This window comes from Panthera pardus, unplaced genomic scaffold (genome assembly GCF_024362965.1).
Source record: "Panthera pardus isolate Hobbes unplaced genomic scaffold, ASM2436296v1 HiC_scaffold_10, whole genome shotgun sequence".
Lineage (NCBI taxonomy): Eukaryota > Metazoa > Chordata > Mammalia > Carnivora > Felidae > Panthera > Panthera pardus.
In genome coordinates this window covers 107,321,050-107,348,501 of record NW_026526655.1, presented here as the reverse complement: position 1 = coordinate 107,348,501, position 27,452 = coordinate 107,321,050, and the positions used below count along the sequence as shown (strand labels likewise).

Here is a 27,452-nt window from a genome sequence, read left to right as displayed (position 1 = left end):
AAGGAAAAACAGAGTTATTCTGTAGGGATTGAATAGAGATCAGCCATAGGCAAAGTTGCCCCATTGGTGATGATGATATTTGTTGCTGCCTTTTTTCTTTCTTTCTTTCTTTCTTTCTTTCTTTCTTTCTTTCTTTTTTTTTTGTGCCAATTATTTTCTATTCTGGTGCTAACCTGTAACAGACACCTCATAACACTAGACGCTATTATATGTCACTCAGGACGACCTTTGGAATGCTGTCGCATAATAACAGTAGGGGATACTAATTATTGAGCATCTATCAGATTAAGTGGTAAAGCATCATATAGACAAATGGCACACATTAGCTTTAAGAGTTGGAAAAGACAGAGTAGTATGGAATTATAGTTTCTCTGCAATGAGGAAAATAAATTTATAGGGATTCAAAGTATCTGTAGCATGAATATCTAGCTCCTCAATTACATTTTTCCTCTCAGGCATCATACTAGTCTTTTGAACACACATACCAGAGCTTAAGAGCTAAGCCCGGCAGCATAGCTTGCTTAGTGTACTAAATGGTTTATTTTGTAATTTTAGACAGTTAGTAGACTATAGATATATTGAGGTATGGTGGGGTTACAGAAAACCTCCAGAAGGAGGGGACATTTTCAGGTCTACTAGGGCAAGGCCTGGGTTTGGGGTTGGGAAGAGAGCACCTTAGAGACAGGGTCCAGAACAGGCTTGAACTCTGTGTCCTGTGGCCGTGTGTCCATAGGAGTGACTGGATCAGCACAGCCCAAGGGCCTGGCACCTGAAATTTTTGGGAAACTAACAACACCATCTATGCTGCTCTCATGACCTGGGGGAGAGAGGGAGGACATATTCATCACTGTATCTCTAGATTATCCCCCGATATGTGATTGATGAATTTTATATTCAATAAATAGGATTCATTAAAACAACATTTGTGACATGTTAACCATGAAGAACCCACTCCGTTTCTTTAGGCCTCACTTTCCTGACAGGAAAAATTGAGCTGATCATGCTGTATGCTTTGAAGTTCACTTTTTGAGACAAATGGTGGTGCAAAAAATAATAGTCTCCCAAAGATATCCATCTTCTAATCTCTGGAACCATGAATAGGTCATTTCATGTGGAAAAGGGGCTTCCTGATATGGTTAAGATAAGGTCTTGAGATGCAAAGATTATCTTTGGTTATCCAGGTAAACCCAATGTAATCACAAAGGTCCATATAAGCGTGATACAAGAAGGTCAAGGGCAGCAGCAGGGGATGTGATAAGAGAAGCAGGAAGTTCCAACAATTTGAGGCAAGTGCTATAAGTCACAGAATGCCAGTGGCCACTAGAAGGAAAAGGAAAGGAAACAGATTCTCCCCTTCAGCCCCCAAGAGAAACACAGCTCTGCTCAATTTCAGCCTCATAAGGCTTATTTAACACTCTTAACCTTTCGAACTATATGACAAACTTACTTTGCTGTAAGCCACCAAGTTCGTGATAATTTCTTACAGCAGCGACAGGAAAGCAACACACATAGGAACATTTCTTTGTGAATGTTAAAGTGCTTCTACGTTTCTACTTTTAAAACAGGCCTACCTATTAATATTTTAGTGGCTATATAACAGTGGTAATTTTCTCATTTAAATATTTCTATTCAATAAAGCTGGTAATTGCAAAGTCTCCACTTTGTAAGGCTCCGATAGGCATGAATTTCAGTTACCACAATTTAAATAATACCAGTCCCCAAGCAACACGGTTCAAGTTTCAGTGGCCCCAGTGTATTAATTGGGAATAATTGCATAAAGTACAAACTCTCCTGCCAGCTCTTCAGTCCACAAACAGACATGTAACTAACAGAGCCTCATCATAATTCATTATCAGTCCCATCATTTCTTTCAAAGTCTACAGGTGATTTGTCATGGGGCCACCTGCTACTCAGTCCCCACACAGACAGCAAAGCACAGGGCCATGTTGCTTCATCATCTCTCAATAAGCCCATGTATCATTTGACAAAAAAATAGATGACCAAAAGAGGGAACTGCTCAACAAAGATGAAAGTGCAGCAAAGACACAAGAAATCACACTGAAAGTCAAGTTCAATGCAAATAGATTCATAAAAAGAGCCAGCTGACCACAGAAACGCGGACACACACTGTTTGACAGAGTCTAGGTACACAGCCACACGAGATTAGCGAAGGTGATATAAATCGATACAAATAAGGAAGTGGTTCACAGCAAAAAGAACGACAATGTCCCAGAGGCAACGGGACCAGCAGAAACTTTCACATGAGAGGAACTCTCCAAGACATTTCATGACATTGAAAGCATAAAGGATGAAATGTTAGAAGCTGATCCAAACTTAGGGACAGGTCACCATGACATAGAAAAGATACTCCCTCCCTATTTTGCCGCACAAGAAGGCAAGCATGGTGAAAACAACTCCTGCTGTTTTTCACAAGCAAACACACTAATTCTCAATGCTTCTAATATTTTAAGTTACAGTATACTAAATAAATACTAGTTTTACTATTCTTTTTATTTCCCTATGAGCGCTTTTAATGCTGTGAAAAAAATTAAAGTTTATAGGACTATCAAAAATTTTCTCAGGGCGCCTGGGTGGCTCAGTCGGTTAGGCGTCTGACTTGGAACTCAGGTCATGATCTTGAGGCTTGTGTGTTCGAGCCCTGCGTCCGGCTCTGTGCTGACAGCTTAGGGCCTGGAGCCTGCTATTTATTCTGTGTCTCCCTCTCCCCCAGCTCACACTCTGCCTGTCTGTCTATCTCTCTCAAAAATAGATGCACATTAAAAAAAAATTTTTTTAATTTCTCATGAATCATTAAGAACTTTTGACCATGTGTGGTCACTTGTACTGTTCTGTTATATTGTGTGAAGCGAGAGCTGCCCATATCATATTCATCATGAAAAGATTACTTAATAAGTACCAAATGCTATTTTAAGTGCCTTATGACAACCATATATCATTTGTGTTATTACACCCATTTTAAATCTTGGGAAACAGAGATTAAAAACTAGTTAAACAATATGCCCAAAGTGAACATGCCATGTGGCACATGATGTTGCCTTCCTCTTGTAATCGCTAACACTCCTAGGGCTTCAGGCATGTACCAGGCATTGTGGGGCTCCTTCCCATGAGCCATGAGATCATGACCTGAGCCCAAAGCAAGAGTCAACCTCTTAACCGACTGAGCCACCCAGGTGCCCCAAAAGCATATTTGTATCTTCTAATGAATCTTGTGGTGCCTGGGTGGCTCAATCAGTAAGCGTCCAACTTCAGCTTAGATCATGATCTTGCAGTTTGCGAGTTCGAGCCCCCCATCACGCTCTGTGCTGACAGCCCAGAGCCTGGAGCCTGCTTCGGATTCTGTGTCTCCCTCTCTCTTGGCCCCTCCCCTGCTCGTGCTCTGTCTCTCTCTCAAAAACAAATAAACATAAAAATAATAAATAAATAAATAAATAAATAAATAAATAAATAAATAAAATGAATCTTCATGAAAGACTTCATGAAAAGAAGAAGCATATTTCTGAGATTTCATTACATGAGGAATCCCAGAACTAGTGTGTTTTGTAGCATGCTACAAACCATACCACAAATTTAATTCAGTAAATACTAATTGCGGGCAAAGTGTATACAAAGTATGGGTTATAGGTTGAGTCTGCTTAACTCTTAGAGCAGTTAGACCACAATTACAGTGCAGCATCCACCAGTAGGGTAACGGCCCCAGTCCAGAAGCCTCATCCTACAGGCAGTCTCCTGTCCATGCCAGTTTACAGAATGTGTTCCCTACTCCACAACCTACAGAATTCACCATGCGGTGACCTCCAAAATAATGGAGATCAAACTGGTGTCATGACCCAGATGTGAACAAAGATTTCATCCACAGACTTCTCTGTAAGGCAAGGAACCCACTAGGGATCATCCCAGCCCTCAGTCATCAGTTCTTGGTAATTTATATCATTGTTCTTCTACCACAGCTTTTGGGTTTGGCTAAAATAGTGGCATTTCCCTTCCTCTTTCTCCTTCTGACTCACAGAATACAAATCACAAATTATCAGTGTCAGCTATTTGTATTTAACTGCATGTATCAGGAAAGAAAGAAAGAAAGAAAGAAAGAAAGAAAGAAAGAAAGAAGGAAAGAAAGGAAGAGAGAAAGAAAGAAAAGGAAAGAAGGAAGGAAGCAAGGAAGGAAGAAAGAAAAAGAAAAAGTAGCTCAAAAAATAGCTTATTTTATTCCCAGTTAGTAAGAAATCTGATGTCAACCAGTCTAGGGTTAGTATTTTGGCTCCAGATATTACCAGAATTTTAATTTTTTGTTTTTTTACACATTTGTACTTTTGTACTTCCCGCTCCATAGATTAAAACCTTTGTCTTCTTCCTCATAACATAAGTAGAGGGTCTCCAGCTAACAGTCTCTTCCAGGCAGAACAAAGTAGGGAGACTGAAAGGCAAAAGTGTAAAAACTTGCTATGTTAGGCCTTTTGGAAAACTCAAGTAACGCCCATCATCTAGGATGATCTCCATGGACATTTTTAAGTCAAGAAGGCTGGGAAGGTACTGAATAATTGGGAATACTGTTCCCTCAAACTAAAACAAAAACAGAAAACACTATTATTTTCTATTAAAAAGAGAAGAATAAATATTGAATATTATGTAGGCTTTTTACAGTCTCTGACTCAACTCCCTTCAGACGAACTTTCTTCTTTATATTTTCATCCAGTTAAACAGGTTTTCATAACTACCTGGGTTCAACATTCAACTGTCCCACTTATTAACATTGTGCCCTTAAGGATACTTACATGGTATCTTTGGGGCTCTTTATTCATTTATAAAATAGGAATGAAGAGTAGAGTGTTTTCGCGTGATAGACTACAAGGGGCCACAATCGTTGACACTCTTTCACTGAGACAGAGGCTCTCTCCCCTCCCTCTGAACATGAGTTGACCTGTGACTGCTTTGATCCATGGAACACATTGCAAATGACCCTCTTCCAGTCCCAGGACTAACCTTCAAGAGGACTGGTACCTTCTGCCTTGGGGGATTGGAGCCCCAATCTACCATATAAGAAGCCCTACTGCCCTGTTAGGGAGATCATGTGGACAGACCTTGAGACTAAGTGGAGGAAGAGAAGGGCTCGGTTGAGCTCAGTCTTCTAGATGTCCCTTACAAACTACCACACTTGGGAATAAATACATCTCAGATCCTACAGACTGGCCCAGCTGTTAGCCAGATATCACCACAGACTCTAGTTAACTCTGTAAGAAGCTAAGAAATCCACCAGGCAAGCTCTGCCCAAACTCCTGACCCACAGAATCATGAGATATTTTAAAGTAGTTGTTGGATTGGGGTGCCTGGGTGGTTCAGTCGGTTAAGCATCTGACTTTGACTCAGGTCATGATCTCGTGGTCTATGAGTTCAAGCCTTGCATCAGGCTCTGTGATGACAGCCCAGAGCCTGGAGCCTGCTTCAGATTCTGTCTCTCGCTCTCTCTCTCTGCCCCTCCCCTGCTCACGCTCTATCTCCCTATCTCAAAAATAAACATTATAAAATGTAAAAACATAAAATAGTTATTGGATTAAACTACTGAATTATGGGATAGTTTCATACCCAGAAATAGATGCTTAAGATTCTACCTCCTCCTTGGTATCAGAATTAAATATAATAATGAAGATAAAGCTTGTAGCTTATGGTCTGGCACACAGCAAATGCCCAACATGTTTACCTTCTATATTATCCTCTAAGATCCCATACACCTGTCTGCAGAAGGACATTCCCCATCCAATGCAGATCTCTATCATGTGCCTACCACCTCAGAACTAAGTTTTCTAATTAGCCTCTTTAAGCTGATATTTTACTTTGATTCCACTATTTCATTACTCCTTCACTCTTCATGTGCTAATTTTTTTTAATAAGATCTCAAGCTCTGTAAAATGGGGTTTATATTTTATTTGCTGTGTGTTAAAAACTGTATGGCATCGTGGAATAAATATGATCCCTGGAGCCAGGCAAATCTGGCTTGCATAACACCTTAGCCAATTAATGAATGGGAGGTTGAGCTTTCTAGTTTGAATTTTCCCAAAAGGAGACTCCAAGGAAAGCATTGGAGTATCAGTACTTTATTTGGGAAGTGAAGAAAAACAGTGGCAGGCTGGGGGAGAAGATAAAAGCAGGAAGGAAACTGGGAATGTGTGCATTATCATCCCGACCAGAGGCCAACTAGAACTTGATCCTCCTGGGAAAACTCTAATAGCAAAAGGGGAACACACACCCCCACATCAGCAGTATCCCAACTGGTGGCAAAGAGCTGGAATATTTATACACTAGCTCATGTTATCATTGACTGAGACTTTTCCGCAGCAGGCATTAAACCCCCGGCCTGCCTGACCTGCTTAGTATAGGGGCAAAACATGAGTTAGTAGCCAGAGAAAATGCTCAGCAAAATGATTTCAGGTGATAGAAACTGTAAATGAGCTGGCATTAAAATGGACCAGGCAACTTACTGAAACTTAATTTCCCCATCTCTCAAATTAGGATAAAAATAACTCATCCGAAAAAGGATTATACTTTAGGAATATTATTCTTACACTCTGCGAGTATTAGGAGTAATGCTCCCAAAGTCCTGTCCTTGTGAAATTCACAGATACCACAAATAAAGTTGGGTAAATAGCTAATATCAATAGATGATAGTTGCCTGGAACTCATTCAATTAAACATAACAACACATAACTCTCTTTAAAGTAGTTACTCCAGTCATCCTGGAAACAGTGAAGATAACAGTGGAGATACTACTGTCTTAGTTTAAACCACTCAAATACTTTGATAAAAGCAAAACGCATATGCCTAGTCAATGGAAAAAACCTTGTGTGAAATAATGATAATAGAAAGCACCTGCTGCCATTTTTATCCCAGCAATTATTGGCATTAGCAGTAACAGATAAGAGTATTTGCATTTTAATTTGATCAATAAACACCAGCCATATCATACAAGGGGCACTTCAGTCTATGACTGCAAAAATACCTCACACTACGATAAATATAATACCATGGCTTAGAAAAGAGCTCTCTAGATAGAGAAGACAAAATGGTGTATTTAAGAATTTCATCTCCTTCCTGATTAAAACCATCTCTGGCGTTGTATCACATTACAGAAAATCAAACAAACAAATAGTCCTGACTTTTCAGGATCTGGACCTGCCTACTTCTCATCCCATTATCACCGACTTTGTTCGTGGTGTCGCAGAACTACATCTTTGCGAGGGGACACCTCCGCCAGAGAGTCAAGATATGTAAAAAAGAGAGCTACAAGGCATGGGGTTTCCCATCTGCAGAGTTTTATTGCCAGCATGAATTTTACAGGACTTCTTCCTAGTGTTTCCATTTCAGATTCCCCTTCTGCAACGGTGCCTCCCTCTAGCACCGGAATATCAGCTAGTCACTGTGTGCTAAGCGCTGTGGATGCAGATACATTGTGCACACATACTCTTACGCATACAATTATTCTGTCATCAAAACAATTCTGATAGTAATGGTTATTCCTACTTTCCAGATAGGTAACCCGAGGTCTAGATAAAATAAGGAAGTGGCGAGGGTCTCAAGCAACCAGTATTTGAGCCAAGCTGGAGCCAAGCTTCAGGCTCGGTCTGTCCGATGTCAGAATTCATGTTCTCGTGTTGGTACAATTTGTGCAAGCTTCACTGTATGCGGCTCCTCGGACAAGTCCCTGCCTGATGATTAATAAACAGCTCACTCCCGAATGAGAGGTACAGACCTAGAAATACTGTCAGTGTCTGTGGAAGCCCTGAACAGAGTGCTCATGACCACTGAGCTGTCCAAGGACAAGAGGTGAAAATCTGAATTCAGTGCTTTTCAATGTTGCTGGCATGTTAAAATGCAAGCTGCAATTGCTAGTCACCTATATGTGACTCGTAGAATTCTAGAGGTTTCGGCGTCAGAGCCCAGGGAAAGACATATGCGCTTACTTTAATTATTTGATATTTGAGGCTTAGGAGGATAAGATATGGTACTATGTTTGCCTGCTCCAAAATACACACAGGTAGGGTCCTCAGAAAAGCAAACAGCAGTGATCTTTATTTTTTTTTAATTAAAAAAATACGTTTATTAGGCTAATCCTATGTCTAATACAGAATTTGGATATCAATTTCTCTTTTCAGGGTTATTTAAGGCTTTAAAATCAGAGGCAAATCTTTTTTTTTTTTAATCTTCCTTTGCCCCATATAAAAATTTTCACTTTTTCCTTTGTTGGTTTCTTTTTTTTTTTTAATGTTTATTTATTTTTGACAGAGAGAGAGACAGAGCATGAGCAGGGGAGGGGCAGAGAGAGAGAGAGAGGGAGACAGAATCTGAAGCAGGCTCCAGGCTCTGAGCTGTCAGCACAGAGCCCACTGCAGGGCTCGAACCCACTAACTGTGAGATCATGACCTGAGCCGAAGTCGGACGCTCAACCGACTGGGCCACCCAGGCGCCCCTACTTTCATGGTTTCTGTCTATGGTCACATTGCAGGAGTCCTCTTTAAAGGCCTGGTTACAATTCAGGATTGCCTCAATTTCCCCTGTTTGCCTAACCCTTGGGTATGATGGCTTTCCAAAGACAGCAATTCCACTCCTAAATATCTATCAAAGAAAACTGAAAACAGGTATTCCGTAGATACAGGTACACGCATGTTCCCAGCAGCACTATTTGCAGCGGCCAAAAGGTGAAAATGGCCAAATATCCATCAGCAGATAAAGAGACAAACAAAAGCAGTATATCCATACAATGGAATACTATTAAATCACGAAAAGGAATTCATATTATAATGTTGCTGAGCCTCAAAAACTGTGCTAGGTGAAAACAAGCAAAGCAAGCAAGACACCAAAGGTCGTAAATTGTATGATTCTACTATGTGAAATATCCTGAATAGGTAAATCAATAGATACAGAAAGCAGATTAGGGCTTGCCTAGAGCAGAGGGGAGGGGGCAATGAGGATTGACTGCTAATTGGTTTAGGGTCCCCTTTATGGTGATTTTTGAGAACTGTATATCAGTAATGGTTGCACAACATTGTGAATATACTAAATATTACTGAATTGTACCCTTTAAAATGGCTAATTATATATTATAGAATTTTATTTATTTAAAAAAAATTAACGTTTATTCATTTTTGAGAGACAGACAATGCAAGCAGGGGAGGGGAAGACAGAGAGGGAGACACAGCATCCAAAGCAGGCTCCAGCCTCCGAGCTGTCAGCACAGAGCCCGATGCAGAGCTCGAACTCGTGAACCTTGAGATCATGACCTGAGCCAAAGTTGGCCACTTAACCCACTGAGCCATCCAGGCCCCCAGGAAGAATTTTATTTCGGTTAAAAAATACAAATAAAGAGAGGGTGCTACCATGGTCTATTGATATGTTTACTTGGCCAGGCTACAATCTACTATTTCAAACACTAATCCAGGTGTTACTGTGAAGGTATTTCTTAGCTGTGAATGAAATCCATAATCAGTTGACTGGTTACCTTAGATAATCTGCGTGGGTGATTCAATCAGCTACAAGGATTTAAGAGCAAAGTGGCGATTTAAGCTTTGCTGAAGAAGAAATTCCACTGTGCACAACCAATGCCTGAGCGTTTCAGCCTGTACCTCCCAGGGGCCCGCCCTGCAGACTTCCGAGCTCGTGCCCAGCGTCCATGCTCCTGTAAACCCACTCTATGCGAGAAGTCTCAATATAGTATCTCCTACAGTTAGGCTTACTGGCTGAACCCTGACTGATAGGAGTGGGTTCTAAATTTGGAATATTTGGTATCCAAAAGCCTTCTGTTCTCTCTCAGCCAACTCTGTGGCAATCCCCTCAGAAAGACAGAAATCCTAAAGAAAGAGAAAATAGTTCAAAACAGTGTACTTTAGAACTTTAACTGCCCATTGTTCTTGGAGAAAAGGAAGGGCTACAATCCCGTGGGATTATGACAGGTAGGTGAGGGCAATGCCCACAACTGAGGTCACGGGTGCTCAATAGAAAAATGAAGGAAATACGAGGATTTTCCCCAGAGATAATGAGCCCCACCAGCATTCTTTGCCATCATGACTTACAGAACCTCCCTCCTTCCCAGCAGGAGACTGGAAAAGTCTTGCCTGGGAAATACAGCTATCCCAGGAAGAGTGACCAGAAGACACAGTTGAGTTTCTCTAATTAAAGGCCCGGCTATATCCTTCAGTGTGGTTCCCAATCAACACATGCTCACCATCCATTCTTAAATACGGGCAGAAAGGCCGGGATCATTAGAACTCTGAGGAAATCCTCTACTAGCAATGAAGGAGATCAAGTGACATAACAGAGAGAAAACAACTTGGGACAAAGTAACTACGCAGAGATAAGCACAACACAGGGACACACACACACATACACACACAGACTAATATACTCAGAGTAATAAGAAAAAATCTCCATGTTGAAACCCCATATTAGTCTGCAAGAGCTAAGCTTCCCATGTATAAAAATTTCCATTCAGTGGCACGGGGGAGGCTCAGTTGATTGAGCCTCTGACTTCGGCTCAGGTCAGGATCTCATGGTTCGTGGGTATGAGCCCCACATCAGGTTCTGTGCTGACAGCTCAGAGCCTAGAGCCTGCTTTGGATTCTGTGTCTCCCTCTCTCTCTCTGCAACTCCTCCACCCACACTATGTCTCTCTCTCAAAAAAACAAACAAGCATTAAAAAAAAAAACAAAACATACCACTCAGACCTCAGGAGAACCGCTCTAGCAATAACCAAGGCCCCCACACCTTCTACTACATGGCAAAGTAACATCCACAGGCCCCAAGATAAGGTGAGCCCCTATTGGAATGTCAGATGCACACAAGCTTTCCCATCCGGAGACTAAGAGCAGCTCATGCTATGTGCATTTGACAGCGATGTGTTTGCAAGGTGCCTCTAATGGAAAGACCCCACTGCTCAGCATAGCTAAAATGATATGCTCATAAACAAGGGCCTGACCCTCCACCCAGGACAGGAGGGGAACAGTATCCTGGCTACAGATGGTTTACTTTGGATTCCTCCTTTCTCTGGGCTCCTAATGCCCTTAGAGTCCAATTTCCATGAGTTAGAGATTAATCGTTGTGCAATTACTGCTTGTGTGCACTTTTATGTCCCCACTCAGGCCACTGGATTTTCAAGGGCAGAAGCGACCTCACACCTTCTCCAGGCCTCTCTGCACACAGAGCTGCCGTGATCAGCACCACAGCAGGGGCTGGTAAAGTGCTAGTCAGGAGGCTGATTGGTTCATTGTCACTTCTTCTCCAGCCTTACTTGGGTCAGCCTATAATACACCTGCTGGGATGGTGACCTTTGGGCTTGGCTGGGACTGCAAAAAATGGGAGACCTGATTGCTCATGTGGCATCCAAACCCTGGAATCTAGTTCCACCAAACTATTCAAAACCCCTCAACTAAGCATGGCTCAGAGTGACTGACTGTCCAGGGTTGTCCAGGATCGTTTCAGTTTTAGCACTGATAATCCCTCGTCCCTAGCAATCCCCCAGTCTCCCGCAGATGAGAGTGGTTGTTCACCCTAGCACAGATTATAAAATCAGGAAGACGAACACAGGCGTTTTCCTCCTGCATTGAAAGCAGGCACTCTATCTGCCATATACTGATCAAAAGAACTGTATTGTAAAATACATATGGAGAGCCAACATGGCACAAAGGCATGTGCTGTGACATGGGTGTGATAAGAATATGGATAGCAAAAGTCCCTGCTTTCAAAGACCACGGGCTTCCCCAGGGAAACTGTACATACACAGATAAGAAATACAAGCCTGCGAATGGTGAGCTAACTCAGGATGGGGAGAGATGTCTCGTGCAGAAGTGGACTGATGTGGATATCGCCACACTGAGAAGGGTCCAGGCTGGACTTTTCCACCATAATGCAGTCTGTGGCTCTTTGCCCTGTCCTTGAGGATTGGGATTTCACAAATGCAGAAGCAGCTGAGCAGGCCTGGAGTGCTCGCTTAAAAGGAGCATGTAATGTATCAGCTTTATAATCCATTGTGAGGGGTGCCTCAAGTTAGTAAGCCTGAGCTCAGGCCTCACCAGAATGGACTGATTTCCCTCTGCAATGACTGGCCAATGCCACAACTGTGCTCCCCCACCTCTCGTGCTCCTTTCCAGTCCACCTTATACTTCTACCCATCTACCCAGTGAATTACCCAAATGCCCCAATTCCTACTTCATGAAGGTCACCTGCACCTGCTCCCCTGTCTTATTGCTGTCCCCTGGTCCAGACTCTTGTCCTTTCCTGCTTGGAGGGCGGACATCTACTTCCTGTTGCTAGCACTCCATCTTTGCCTTCTTCCCGCTGCCTTATTTGGTTTTACACCGCACTGCTCCTTCCCAGAATGCATCCCATCTGTTGAGACCACCTCTGTGCTTCAAGGGTAGAGTCAGGGTGATGTCTTCCATGACACTGCTCTGAATCAGGCCAGCTGGAAATGGTCTCTCCCTGAAGAATCCTCGAGACACTTATCAAAATTACTTATATTGTAATCATTAAAAAAAAAAAAAAACTATCTTACCTACATAGATTTGTGTTTGTAGGAGCAATTTTTAGGAGCATTTTAGGAGCAATGATCCCTAGGCTACCCCTCTTTAAAATATTCTTAGTTTCACTTAAAATCTTGCCTTGTACAGATTAAGTGCTCAAAAGCTGTGCATTGAATTAATTACCCGGGAATAATGCTAGGGAGTAATCTTTAGAATTCTAAACATTTATATAACATTAATATTTTAAGAGTGGAATGCCCTGTGCAAAGCTTATATTCTATAGAAGTATTTTGGAAAAGGCAAGGAAATAGATAGGAAAGCTAACGCATACATCCAAGTCTTGGGTAGATTCCAACGGGTAGTGATTCGTTTTAAGGGATCAACTTAAGACATTTTTTAGGTGGAAAATTGACTTATTTATCCTTCCCCCTGGGAAGCAGGCAATGTGACTCTTCCTCAAACCTAAGGTAGAGAACACTGGCGTATTAGCTACGGGTGTCAAGTCCTGACACTGATCAGTTGGGAATAATCCCTGTGAAAGTGAAATGGAAAAAAATGCAGGGATTCAGAGCAAATCTCTCCTAGAGGTGGATAGCCCATAATCACTCCTAAGTGTAAATGAACTTCATGCTATTTTAACCTGTTTTAATACTCCATTTATTATCCTTAATGGCATCTTCCAAAAATAAAACCCATGGAGACTACATGAGTAACCAGGGCCACACGACCCTCCCTGTGGCCCGACTTTCTCTCCTCTCCATGAGGCAACATCTAGAATTCTAATGCATGTCTGTTGCCCTTTTCTCTTTCAGCTTCTAACCAGGTGCGTGCTTCTGTTCCCAGCAGCGTGGGAGAGGTAGCTGAGCGGCTGCTGCAGAGTTCATTGCTCCATTACCCTGTCAACACTGACACTTATAACATTGTCCCAGATCCCCCAGGCCAAGGGTAAACAAGTCGATAGCAGTGCCATTGGCAAGGAAAAGTGATACCAGCTGAAGAAAATCAATAGGCAGGATGGTTGTATGATCTTATTAACAATAGCTGCTGTTTTCAAATACCACCATATGCCAGACCCTTTACACACATTCCCTCTTATCTTCATCACAAGTCAATACAGCAAGCATTACTACTACTTTACAGATGAGGAAACCGGGCTCAGAGAGGTGCAGTTAGTAGCGACACAGCTAATAAGTGACTGTTACAGGACTTAAGCCCCATGCTGTCTGATTCCAAACCTATTAATTTTCCACCTCGTGGCCAGGCACCACTCTAAGGAAGAAACAGAGTGTACAGGGAGGCTGGAGATCCCCCTCCAAGATCAAGCTACGGCAAATTGAGCAGTAAGGCACTGAGCCCATACAACGCTAATACATATCATCCATTGTTTGTCCTTCAAGGAACTTAATATGTGCCTCCTGATAGAGTAGCAAGGAAGTAAAACCATCAAGTCCCGTCTTGGGAACTTCATGAGTCCCCCCATACTGCGAATGGGAGAGGGATGGAGATGGCGACAACCTTTTGAACGATCAGACTGAATCCAAAACTTTTAAGCATAGTTGATCCACTAATTCAGCTCAACTGCTGAGAATGTAAATGTGAATACTATCGGGTAGGTTTGGCTGGGTTTAACTCTTAATTCTTTTAAGATGAATTCATCAGAAACTAAGAACTGGCTATTTACCAAGCATCAACGAGAGTCAAGGTTATAGAATACCATATTCATTGATCCCCCACCCCACCCCGCCTGCCTGCAGGAAGACTGAAATGCAAGCCTTGTTACACTTCCCTCTTCCCTGGAAGATCTCTTTTATGTCTCTGGATGACATTAGAGTCTGGAGCCATTTTTCAAGAGAAAAGGTGTCGGTTTGGATAACACGGCCTCTTATATCATCATCATCGTCATCATTACTACTATTATTGCAAACATTTATTGACCTTTTTTATGTCAGCATCACGCTAGTCACTTTATCTTCATTATAACCTAATCTTTCAAATAGGAACAGGCAGTATAATCATAATACATGCCTATCTCTAATTGAGAAAAGTAAAGCTGAGAAAGTTAAGTAATTGGCACAGGTCAGTGAGTCAGCACTGAATCATGCCTGGAACCCAGGGCTGATCCCAAAGTCTGACTTATGATAAATATGCTACTCCGCCGCCATGATTAAAACCTGTCCCTACATTCTGCTTTTAAGCCCACAACACCTAAAGATGTGAGGCTTGAATTCAAGAGTCCTTAACAGAAAAAAAAAAAAAAAAAGAAGAAGAAGAAGAAGACATGTACACTGTCTGGAATATCTCATGTCATTCCTTAAAACCCAAAATATGGAAGGACCGATTGGGAGCGTGAAATCTGGACTCACAGGGTCTGACTTTAAATACCAGGTATGCCACTTGTTAAGTTTGTGATATGAGGCAAGTCGCTTAACCTCTGTGACTTAGTCTCATCTGTAAAACAGCAAACTCAACCTTCTTGAGTTGCTGTGAGGAAAAAAAAATGAGTTAACATAAGAACTGAGATCGAGCACAGAGAAGTATATTATTAATGAGTGCATTATTAATTATAAAAATAATTATTAATTAGTATATTATTAATTAGTATATTATTGATTAGTGAGGAAAATGTAGTATTTACCATAGTCTAAAAGAGACACTTTGAACCCTTGAAAACTTTAATAAAACCAAGATCACTCTGAGGACTTTCCTTTGCAAGAGGAAGAATTTCTTTTAAGTTTTTTAATGTTTATTTATTTTTCAGAGAGAGACAGAGAGCGGGTAGGGGAGGAACACAGAGAGAGGGAGACACAGAATCCGAAGCAGGCTCCAGGCTCTAAGCTGTCAGCACAGAGCCTGATGCGGGACTCAAACCCATGAACCATGAGATCATGACCTAAGCCAAAGTCGGATGCTTAACTGACTGAACCACCCAGTCACCCCGCAAGAGGAAGAGTTTTAAAGTAAGAGGGAACTTTATAACAGGGAGAGTCTGTTAACTTGATTGGGGTATCTATATGGCCTAGTAAACTGCATGATCCATAACAATGCTCACTTTTGTATGATAAAAATTGGTTGAACTTTTATCAATAACAATCATGTCAGGAGGCTTCTGGTAGACTCCACGAAACATGCTTTGCTAACAAAGCTAGGCAAAGGTACTTCCTTGAAAGGGCCACCCCTCTTTCAAATAGATTAGAAACAGCTCCTCGGAGCTGAGGAAGGTCTACTTTTGGAAACAATGTGTCTTAAATACCTTCCTTTCATTCATTTATTACCTACTAGTTTAGACAGAGCAAGCGATCACATTGAATGAGTAACAAAGGGGCATGTGGTTCAAAGTGAATTTTTGCTCTTACAAGAAAGACTTGACTTTTTGCAGAGCAGCACAGAGCATGGAGTAGGTCTGGATTCTTATCATGGATTCATTTCAAACACAAAATAAAATTGCATTTCAAATCAGAAGATAACACACATTCCTTTTGCATGAGGTGAAATGAAATCATCTGTGGAAATTCTCTATGGGGAATAAAGGCCATCCATTGTTTTTAAAAGAAACAGTAGCCAATTCTATATAGCCAAGTTGCAATTCAATATTGGCTATCTTGAAAATACAAAAGATACGGTGTGCATATTTAAGAAATTGGTATGATTACTGCCATCTGATGTTTCGGGATGTTTGAAAGCACATCAGTCACTTCGTGAGATCAGATTAGTTAATGAATCTGAAATATCTTATGAATCAAAGAAACACTATCACTTAAAGAAATTTCTGGATGCAGTCTGAGACAATGACACACATTCTCAGAAGTCAGAAAAGGATTGTGGTTTGCAATCTTTCTATTCACTGAGGAACTAGGAATGAACAGACACTAAGTAAACATTTAAGAAACCTATGCTTTCAGAATGAATGAATGAATGAATGAATGAATGGAATGAATACTTTCTTCAAAGTGAATACTTCCTCAAAGGAGTCTCTTGGGAAGCTATAAACTTGTCCTAAGGAAGGTAACATGCATGCATTTCCTTTTTAAATGTTTTTATGTATGTATGTATGTATGTATGTATGTATGTATGTATGTATGTATTTGAGAGAGGAGAGAGAACCAGTAGGGAGGCACAAAGAGAGATGGGGACAGAGGATCCAAAGCAGGCTCTGTGCTGAAGCACAGAGCTCAACACGGGGCTTGAAGTCACAAACCGCGAGATCATGACCTGCGCCAAAGTGGGACGCAGAACCTACTGAGCCCCCCCACCTCCTGGTAACATGCATGTCTTAAAAGAGCATCTCTCTCAATTAATACCTTTTCTGTTGTGACGCATTAGGACTGTCAATGCCCACAAGCACCATACAGTTACCCAAATCGTGTGCAACTTCTAGCCTTTCCTGTGTAACTGAATCTCCTCTCTCCTGCTTCCACAAAGCAGAAAGCACCTATGAAAAAGGCAGGGGCATTATTCAATTATTGTTGATTTTTCCTCCTCACATTCCATCGCACGTTCTGGGAAGAGTGCCTCGGCTTCCTTTTGAGAAGATACCATTTCCCTATTCTCAGCAAGTGTGGTTAATACTGTGTTGACCCCTTCACCCCCTCTAGGGCCATAGCGGACTGCTTTGTATTCAGGAAGGGCCACTCGGTGTATTCTAGTGACTTGGACATTGTAGTCATCTGGGATGGTCACCTGACACAAATTGATCCTTTGAGATTCAATCCAGGACTTTCTTTGGAAATTGTAGAAATCAAAGGCTTTCTTTCTACCAGAGGGGCTGAAATGGTAGTATTTGAGCCCAGGGTTGCTGAGTCTACCTTTGTTCCTCTTGAAATTATGCCTGAGAATGAAGCCCCAGAGAAATGTAACCAGAGTCAAAAGTGGAGCCAGAAACAGATAGACAAAGACTGAATCATGGTCACATTTGAGCTTCTGAATCCAGCTGTGCCTGAAGCAAAGCCTACACTCAGAACCCTCCATTTTTACCAACTATTATATTCTCCACTGTCACCGCCGCTTAGGCTGGTATGAACTCAACTTGCCCTTGAACAGCCCTAACCGATAGTGAGTGACACTCATATCTTCAGCCAACACCATGGTTTAGAACTGCTCACTCAGAACATGTCTGTGTGCCTTTTCGGAAGTTACCTTTATAGCTGCCTTTCCGGAGTCTTAAAACAGAACAAAACATCAGTTCTTAATGTTGCCAAAATCTTAAACTGCTTAAACCAACATTTATTGAGTGTGTGCTAAATGCCAAATGCTTTGTATACAGGGTCTCGCATAATCCGTACACAGCTCTGTGAATTCAATGAATCAAGTATCATCAGCCTCATTTTACGGATGAGGCACAGGAGACAGATTGGAAAACTCCCCCACGGTCACATGACAGCAATTGCAGGACCAAACACATGTCACTTTGTCCCTAAAAAGCTGAGCTTCTTACTTTGTTAATTTGGATTCTCACTTTAATATCAACTGTACCAGATGAGTCATAAGGAGCCCCAACTGTACGAAATCAAAACAAAATGAAGGTGTATGCAGTCTTCCAAAATGAGTTCTTTGAAGCACCCACCTTTCATTTATATGCATAAATTCTGCTTTGCTTTCTAAAAATGGCAGCCATAATGCACTTCCACAATATGCTTGAGAGAAATTTACCGTAACACCAAGCAGGGCATTCATTCAACAATGGTCTGATGTTGCAGAAGACACACAGTAGGCTTAAAGTTCAAAAGTGAGGGATGACATCAAGAACCCTGCTCTATAGACACAATCAAAACCCACTTCGTTTTAATAGACTAAAAGCATCTGTAGGTGCTCACAGCTAGGCCTGCAATTTCCAGATTAGCTCAGTTTTATGCAGGTTAAGAAGGAATTCTTTCAATTTCTATATGGCTTCTTAGGACCAAGTGAACTTTGAAGCTAGGTGGGCAAACAGGCATTAGAGCACAAGAATAATGTCTCTGCCAGGTGTGAGCTTTGCGCTTCGAAATCGGCAAATAGGCAGGGTATTAGCAAACGCTGTCTGCATAAACAAACAATTCTATAAGCGTGCCCTGAGTGCAAGTCTGTTATTACCTATGCAGAATCTGGTGGCTACAGTTTAAAGGCAGTGCTTTGATTTCTTTCCACTTAAACTTTCACATTTTTCCATATCTTAAAAAGGAGCTACTTCCTAAATCTGGAGTACAGTGAAGAAGGCTCTTCTCAGGGGGCACCTGGGTGGTTCAGGCAGTTGAGCATCTCACTCTTGATTTCAGCTCAGGTCATTATTCCAGGGTTGTAGGATTGAGCCCTGTGCCAGGCTCTGCACTGAGCATAGAGCCTGCTTAGGATTCTTCCTCTCCCTCTTTCCCTAGTCCCTGCTCACTCTCCCTCTAAAATAAAATACAATAAGATGAGATAAAATAAAATAAAATAAAATAAAATAAAACAAAATAAAACAAAATAAAAAAGAATTTTTAAAAAGGTAAATAATAATTACAGTTCCTTAATTATTACTTGTACCCAAAATAGTTTTTTTAAATGTTACAATCAAATTTAATGACATATCCTGGTACAGCAAATCTGGGGAAACCTGGACCAGAAAAAAAAATAATTAAAACAAAACCAAAACCAAAACAGACAGTTTCTCTTAGAAGTGTAAAGATATTTTAAAAAAAATAATGTTTGTTTATTTTTGAGAGACAGACAGAGACAGAGCACAAGCAGGGGAGGGGCAGAGAGAAGAAGACAGAATCTGAAGCAGGGTCCAGGCTCCGAGCTGTCAGCACAGAGCCTGATGTGGGGCTTGAACCCAGGAACCACAAGATCATAAGCTGAGCTGAAGTCGGATGCTTAATCAAGTGAATCACCCAGATGCCCCGAGAAGTATAAAGGTTTTTGAATTCCTAAATCTGTCTGAATGTCCACACTCTCATGCCCAGGCCAAGTTGGAGAGAGACTTAGAAGTACAGAGATAAGTCACACTATTTGAACCTCAAGAAAGCATTTCTATATTTTCTAAAGAATGAAGCTATTTTCCAGAATGAGATGATACTGTCCAAAAGGATGAGGTGTTTAAATACACACTTGTTTTTCCTTTTTTAATGTTAATTTCTCTTAAACCCATTGATGCAATAGTACCCAAGCTAAAAAAAGGTCTCCCTTAAAAGTCCAACGGTGTCAGTAAACGGAGGCATAAACCTAGCAACATTCCATGACTTCCCAGAGGTGAGCGCCTGCGATGCAGGTTTTAATGTCAACAATTATATCTGTTATTTTCATGGACTAGTTCTTGCATCACAGGAATTCTCAGGAAAGTGTTTTGCTCATCATGGTATAAATATACCACATACCATGGAGCACCACGGTAGGTACAGATTATGTACTAAATCATTATCCTCTAAAATGGTCAATTGGTCCTTCCTCTTACAGAAAGAAAATGAAAACAACAACAACAATAACAACAACAACAAACAAATTTGTTCTTGTATCACAATGGAATGCTATTAGTGGCACTAAAGAAGACTGAGGCAATAGATTTATTACCTTGTTTGCTCTGGGTATCTACTCTGAAAAATGCTTGCACATCTTTGCTTTAGGGTTGAAAATGTCCAACAGAGTGCCAGGCTCTTCTAAAACTGTGGAGTAGGGTTTCATTTGTCATCAATGTCACTTACCCATTTCCACACCATCTCTACCCATACCCTCTATCCCTGCACCATGCTCTTTCTGATGCATTAGGCTTAATTCCAAAGAGTAGCCACAATTAGTGCCCTTACTTAATGATGAAGCTTATGTTCACATCCTCTCCCTCACCACCAGCTAGAGACTTCTCATAGGCCAGAAGCATTGAGGTTAAATGGGAGTCCTGTCTGTCATAGCAATTTGGATGGGGAGAGAGACCAGAAGGCAGGAGTGTCCAACACTTAGCACAATGAAGAAACTTTACTGAGTATTATTTTTCAACCGTAACCAAGCTCTTTCCAATCTTTCCTCACAAAGTATCCAAAACAAAATGAGAAAGTATCCCTCAATGATTTAGTACCTTTATTTGAAGTTTCACCTTTTTAGTCTTATGTATTACAGTTTAATTCAAAAGACAGGAAGACCACAGTAACATCCTACAAGGTGACAAGATTAATGAGGGGATGCTGTTTAAACACGTGGATGTTTCTAGAGTTTCCACTGCACAAATCAGGTGCTACGAAAAACAACTTGAGTTTTGTCATCATTCAGCTCTAATTCTCTTTCCTCCCAAGGTTCTTCTTATTTGTTTGCAGTGAGGATTATATGACTCTAGATACATTTATGGAGCATAGAACATGTAACATACTAGATATTCTAAAAAGTAATTCTGCTTCATTAATACCAACAAACATACCTTTACTATGTCACTGAGCTTGGGGAACAAAGAAGAATCCTAAGTTTTGGGGGGATGGGAGGACACAACCAAGTTGGTGAGCTATAAACCAACATTTGGGTTGTATCATGGGAAAATACATGCACCATCCCGGAGAAGAACAGAAATCTAAGCTTTGAGCCTTTGCCACGTGAAGACATTGAACCTGAGACTCTCACATGAAGCTTTAGTGACAAGTAGACTAGAAAAGAATATCACCTCACAGCAAAGGGAATACACATAAAACCTTCCCATTTCTACTGTGGCTCTCAACTGAAAAATAAGCAACAAAAGTAACAGTAGCATGACCTACTATGATATTAACAGGAACAGCATTTCTGCTGATACTTCAGTCATAGGCTTGCTCCCATTCAGGCCTGCAGCTCAAATTTATAGTCACTCTCTTTTTGGAAAAAAAAAAAAGTGAGAACTTGAAATAATCCTAAATTGGTAGCACCTTTTGGCACGTGGCAGAAGAAAATACAAATCTTGCCTGGACGAAAGCTTCCCAATTTTTGATCAAGTTTCCAGCACATTAATTTCAACAAAATATGCATGCACGTGCACACACACATGATAGAATAAGAATCATATGAAAAAAATAGGAAAACAATTACAGATTTAGACCCCTACATACTTCAGATATTGGGATTGCCAGAGGCAAAAAAAAAAAATATATATATATATATATATGTATATATATATATGTTGGCTATTGAACAGAGCTATGTTCAATAGTTATTAACATAATAATTAAAGACATAAAAATATAGGAACAAAAAAAGAGTAAGAACAACAGACTAAATAAACAGATACGTTTGAAAAAGAACAAAACATTATTTTTTGAAATAAAGACATAATTTATGAAAAATATTTCATTGAATGGGTTTAATGAGATATTAGGGAGAGATGAAGAAAGAATTAGTGAATTTAAAGATAAAATTGAATACACTGCCCAGAATTCAAGATAGACAAAAAATAATACTTATTACAAAAGTATAGTAAGAAACATGAAGATAGAAAATCAAAGACTTATCTAGTGCAGGTCTAAAATAATTGAAGAGAGAGAATAAGAACGAAGCCCAATTTCACATGCTGAGAATTTCCGAGAACGAACCCATAGATACATGGGTAAATAGGACATATGGACCAGATACACAGATAACATGAGAACCTAACAGATACAAACAGGAAACAAACACATCGAATGAGATACTTAAGAATAATAAATCTACACCCAGATGCAAGGTAATCAAACTACAAAACACCAAAATAAAAGAGATCACCTTAAAAGTAGCTTGTGGGTGTTGGGGCTCAGGGTGGTCAGAGCACTTTCAAAGGTGGAACAGACTGACAGCCACCTTTTCAACAGTAACAGTAAAAGACAGAAGACTGCAGGGATGTGCTGGTAAGGGTTTAAAACTTGCTCCCCAGCAGCAGAGAAGCCCTGTAGCATTTCTGATTTCCATGAACAGTCTGAGTTTAGCCAATTTCAGCCTGAACTGTAACATCACTGAATGCAAAATTGGGCACAAGATGTATCTAACAGGCTCTTAGGAGCTTGTGTGAGCTGGCTCCATCACATACCTAAATAATTCTTTCAATAACAGAGGGGAAATGCCCTTCATTATTGACTTGTATGTCTAGCAAAATTATCTTCCCAGAAAAAAAGGTGAAATAAAGTCCTTTATCAGATGAGGGGACACTTCTACAACGTAAATTCATAAGGATGTACTTCAGAAAGAAGGAAATCAAACCTGTTAATACGTAGAAAGTTGGAGGAGTGAGGAACAAGTCAAATAGTGACTGCGTCGGTAAATCAAAAAAGTATCTACATAAAATAATTATTATTACAGGAGGTAGGATGAAAATGAGAAAACAACCAACAAAATTCAATCTAGAAGTCGGTCAGTGTTGACTGCCTCCTTTGACTGCCATTTTGCAGACTAAAATTGACATTTCTCAGACCCAACTGCATTTGGGTTTCTGGACACATATTATGCTCTGGAAATTAAATAAGTTTATGGATTTGGAAGGCTGCAGTGAGAAAGGCATCATTTTTATGCCTTTTCAGCTGTTTCTATTGGCAAGCAAACTCATGGTTACATGCTGTGTCTTCTGCCATCACTTTTCAGAGATCTTTTCCTGCCTTCTGGGGAGGACTACTCCAGGACTGGGGCCTCAGTGGCCTCTGGACTCTAGCATCTCATCAGTGATGGCATGTGATGAAGTTAGCAGCTTCCCATAAATGGCATGTGATGGCAGTGATGAAGTTAGCAGCTTCCCATAAATCCACTTGGGACGGCTGATGAGACATTCCAAAAGACTGCAACAAGAATCTACCAACAATGGAAGGGGTCCCGCCATTATGCAAGCAACTCATTTCTGGCGTTAAATGCATTCCGGTTTGAAATGCCTTAAAAGTTGAATGAACAGAAAATAAGGAAGCAGAAACAAATCCAACCATACGAAAATGTAGAGAAGCTTACATTTGCCAATTTATAACACAAAGCTGGCCAGATTGGATAAAGTACAAAATTCAGCCTTGTGTTCTGCACAAGATCATACAGAGGCTTAAAGTAAAAGGAAAATTAAGAGTATGCTTATCGTGATGAGCACGGAGAAAGGTACAGAATTGCTGAATGTACACCTGTAAGGGATATAATACTATATGTTCACCATACTTGAGTTTAATAAAAAAAGGAAAAAGGAAAAAAAAAGAAAGAAAAATTGAAAGGAAATACACGAGAAGGGACAGGCCATGCAAATACTAACTAAAGGAAAAGTGAATCAGCTATATTAATAATAGACAAAGTAGATTTAAGCACAGAGATACTTAATGTTAAAAAGACCACTTCAGTATGAAAAAAAATGTTCATCAAGTTATAAAAATTCCAATCTAACATGCACCTCATAAAGACACTCAAGGCATAGAAGATGAAATTTCACAGAATTTCCGGTAGAAAACAAAAGAAAATCCACCATTATGAGAGGAGATTTCAATCCTCTTTCAGTTGGTGGTGAATTAATAAAGGGACTGAGCGTCTGAGCAATCCACTAATTGGATAGGTTCAAATCCTTAATTTTGGTAAGTAAACATTAAGAAAATATAAGTAAAAAACAAACATTGAGAATTAATTAATTAGAACATAAGTAAACATTATCTTACTTAATTTCTATGTTACTTTGCCTTACCCAGTATTCCATAAAGTAGATATAAATGCCAGCTCCCAACCCTGCCACATATGCTTGAGCAACTCCCCTACCTGAAATCTCGGTTCTAGATCTTACCTATGGTGAGCCAGAGGCTCCAGATTTGAATCACTAACCTGCCTGATGGAAATTATTTGTTTCTTCATTTATTTCAACGAAGCCCACTGGAAAAGAAAGGATGAGAAAACAAACCTGTGACTTTGCCCAAGGTGAGTGACCGTCTGGCCCTGAATTCGACTTCTGGGGAAAAGTTGTAACTGAGTCGCAGGTGCTGATCTACCTGCAGGAAAACAGAAGACAAATGTGCATCAGCAGAGGTCTGCACAGAAAGGGCAGAACACTTTCCCATCTGAAAAAGTTTGGAAACACACACTGAGCAGACCCCTCTTTGGGAATTTTGTCTCTGGAGAGATGAGAAACGTCTCGCTAATTCTCCCACAATGCACGTAAAATACCTTTTTCTTCCCTCTTGGTTAAATAAAGGCCTTCACACAAGTCTTCTCCCTGGGAAATTCTGTACAGCTTTTGACAGGTATTTATCTTCCCACTGAAATTTTCTCACCAAGTTCTTTGTTGCAAACAAGGAAACAAATGAAGCCTTCTTGGGAACATGCTGTGCACGCCTGCCATTACACAGAAAGCCCACACTCATTCCCCAATTCCCCCTTTCTCATTTGGTCTTTAGGGCCACCACTGCTCCCTTTGCTACAATAATTCTGACTTGGTCTCACTCAGGTGTGGACTGCAGGATTTTGCCCAGCAAATCTTTCAGGGTGACAGAAAGTTAGACCATGGGGAGGAGAGACTCACTGAATGGTCGCTACCAACAGGAAGACCTCATAACCCCGCTTCATAGGGGTGAACAAAAGCCACCACTGGGATTTCCAGGACTTTTTTTGCACCATAATCCTTTAGGGGACTCTCCTTTTCTAACCCAGTCCCATCTCCTTCCCTGCCCCTCATTCTGAGGCAGTGTTACCCATCCATTCTTACATTCTCAGCCTTTCTGGTCTAGTTTTCCCAGGATCTATGCTGCACATTCACATGATGCTGTGCCTACAAAGGATCCTCTTTATCTTACAGTTTCATGTGGAAGGAAAAGGAGACTAAGACCCCTTCAAGCTGTGTGCCCAGCCCCGCTCTTCCCTTGGGAGCAGCTGACCCAGGGGTGGTACTCGATTCTCCCAGATTCCATGGCCACGACTGTCCCTCCGCAAATGAACCCTCCTCCAGGAACCTCTAGGTCCTGAGGTGGTTTCCACTGTGAGAGAAGTCACCGGCTGTGACTGTGGCTCATAGTTACATGCTTTATTACTATTTCATTTGTGAAATTAGACTGGAATCATATTTGCTATTTATTGAACTCTTGGTATGTATGAGACATCATATTGAAGCAGCTTTCAAAATACATGCCTCCCTAGAATACCGTGAGATAGGCATTATTACCCCTGTTATACAGACTGAGGAGATGATGTCCTAGAGATCCATAACTTGGGCAGGGCCAGACAGTGTCACAAAGCAGTGTCCCACTGTCATGTGGCCCACCTGTCACTCTCTATGGGGTTTGCTTTCCTTGTCCATCCCTCTCTAGATAGGGATTGTAGACAATCACTGTCTGTTTAATTTCTGGCTTTCTACAAAACTCATTCAACAAATGTTTGAGTATCTACTATATGCCAAACACTGTTCTAAGTGCTCCCAGAGGCTACCTCCTCCAGGAAGGTTTCCTTGATGCCTTTGCTGGATCGGTTGACACTCTTTTCTGTCCTCATGGTGTCTTTTTTTTTCTGCCTCTAACTTTGCATTTAAAGTGCTGCATTATATTGGGGCGCCTGGGTGGCTCAGTCGGTTAAGCATCCGACTTCGGCTCAGGTCATGATTTCACGGCTGGTGAGTTCGAGCCCCACAATGGGCTCTGTGCTGACAGCGCAGAGCCTGGAGCCTGCTTCAGATGCTGTGTCTCCCTGTCTCTCTGCCCCACCCCTGCTTGCACTCTGTCTATCTCTGTCTCTCAAAAATGAATAAACATTAAAAAAAAAATAAGTGCTGCATTATAATGATCTGCTTCTCTCTCCCTCCCTGTCTCCCTAAACTGTTGCCTCTTTGAGAATTCATACATCTTACTGATATATGTTTTCTGTAGGACCTACTAGAGAAACTGGCAAAGTATCTCCTAACACAGGTTTGCTGAGTGAATGAATAAACATCCTGTATTGATCCCTTTTCTATCTTGAAGTAATGAGGACAGAGTCGGTCACAGCACCAGGATGTCTCTCACTGCCTGGCAGCTCCTTCACCTTTAGGTACGACATAGGGTTTTAGTCCCCACGGTCCCCATCCGTAGTCTGATTAATACCCATGGATTCAGATTCAGTCCCTGCCTCTAGGAATGTTTTCTTCCTGCCCCACTTCAGAGCTCTCCCCTGCCTCTTCCACTGGCTAAAACTGCCCCCTCCAGCAGGTGCAGGGGGCCTCCCCTCATGTGCTCTTGTCCTGGTTGGAGAGGAGGTTAAAGTGGGTGGAATTTCCAGCTGAGTGGAGAAGGGTGAAAAGATTCGTAGCACTGAAGGTGGAGCTGAGATTGCCCTTGCTTCTGTCCCTCGCCTCCTCCCCGGGCTCCCCAGGGTCAGCTTCCCATGCAAGTTGTCCCTAAACCTTGACAGGCCCATGCCCACATGTCACACATGGGAGAGCTCACTGGTCAAGTACGTGAGTCCTCCCTATCCTGCTGTTCTGTTTTGGGGAACTGACCTGGTGGTTAGCACTTAAACCAGATGACTAATGAAGGAGAGGCGGTGAATGACAATCAAAGGGGTTTTTTGGAAAAGATGAGTATTTGTAAAGGTTCAGAGAGGAAGGAAGATGGCTCACAGGATACCTGGGGCTCCTGGTGGACTATGGAGAGCTGGGGACGGGCTCCAGCCCTGACATGGGATGTGGGCACCTGAGCAGTAGTACTGGTTCAGCTGCTGGTTCACCAATTGGAAAAACAGCCAACTCACAGGACAGAAGCACACACGTAAAAAAGAGGGGTGCCCCACAGATACTTACTTTAGGGCTTCAGCAGTTATAATATGGGCTATTGCAATCATTGAGGGATTCAGTGGGAAATGCATTATTTCATCAGGCTTCCTTTTGTGCATTTTACGGTTTAGCATTGTGTTTGTGTTTCATTATAATTGGTGAGGTCGTAAGGGGTGAAGCATTGTAGTCCTTTAAAACAGCGGGATGTCTAAAGTTTGTCATCTGGACTACAGAGCCTTGTTGATCTCAGAATTGAGGATACCCAGTGGTCTTGTCAAGTTTTAAGTGAGATAGAAAAAGATGAAAATGGAGCCAACCTTTTC

General features: G+C 41.3%; 1 protein-coding gene across 3 annotated transcripts in view; it reads right to left on the bottom strand.

Moving 5' to 3' along the window:
- The window catches only part of CNTNAP5 (contactin associated protein family member 5), an 801,428-nt gene that overhangs the window by 22,665 nt on the left and 751,311 nt on the right, over positions 1-27,452 (bottom strand). For all 3 annotated transcript variants that reach the window (XM_019469410.2, XM_053909896.1, XM_019469409.2), the window contains exon 21: positions 24,298-24,385. In XM_019469410.2, coding sequence (XP_019324955.2) covers positions 24,298-24,385 — 88 coding nt within the window. The remainder of the gene's footprint in view (positions 1-24,297; positions 24,386-27,452) is intronic.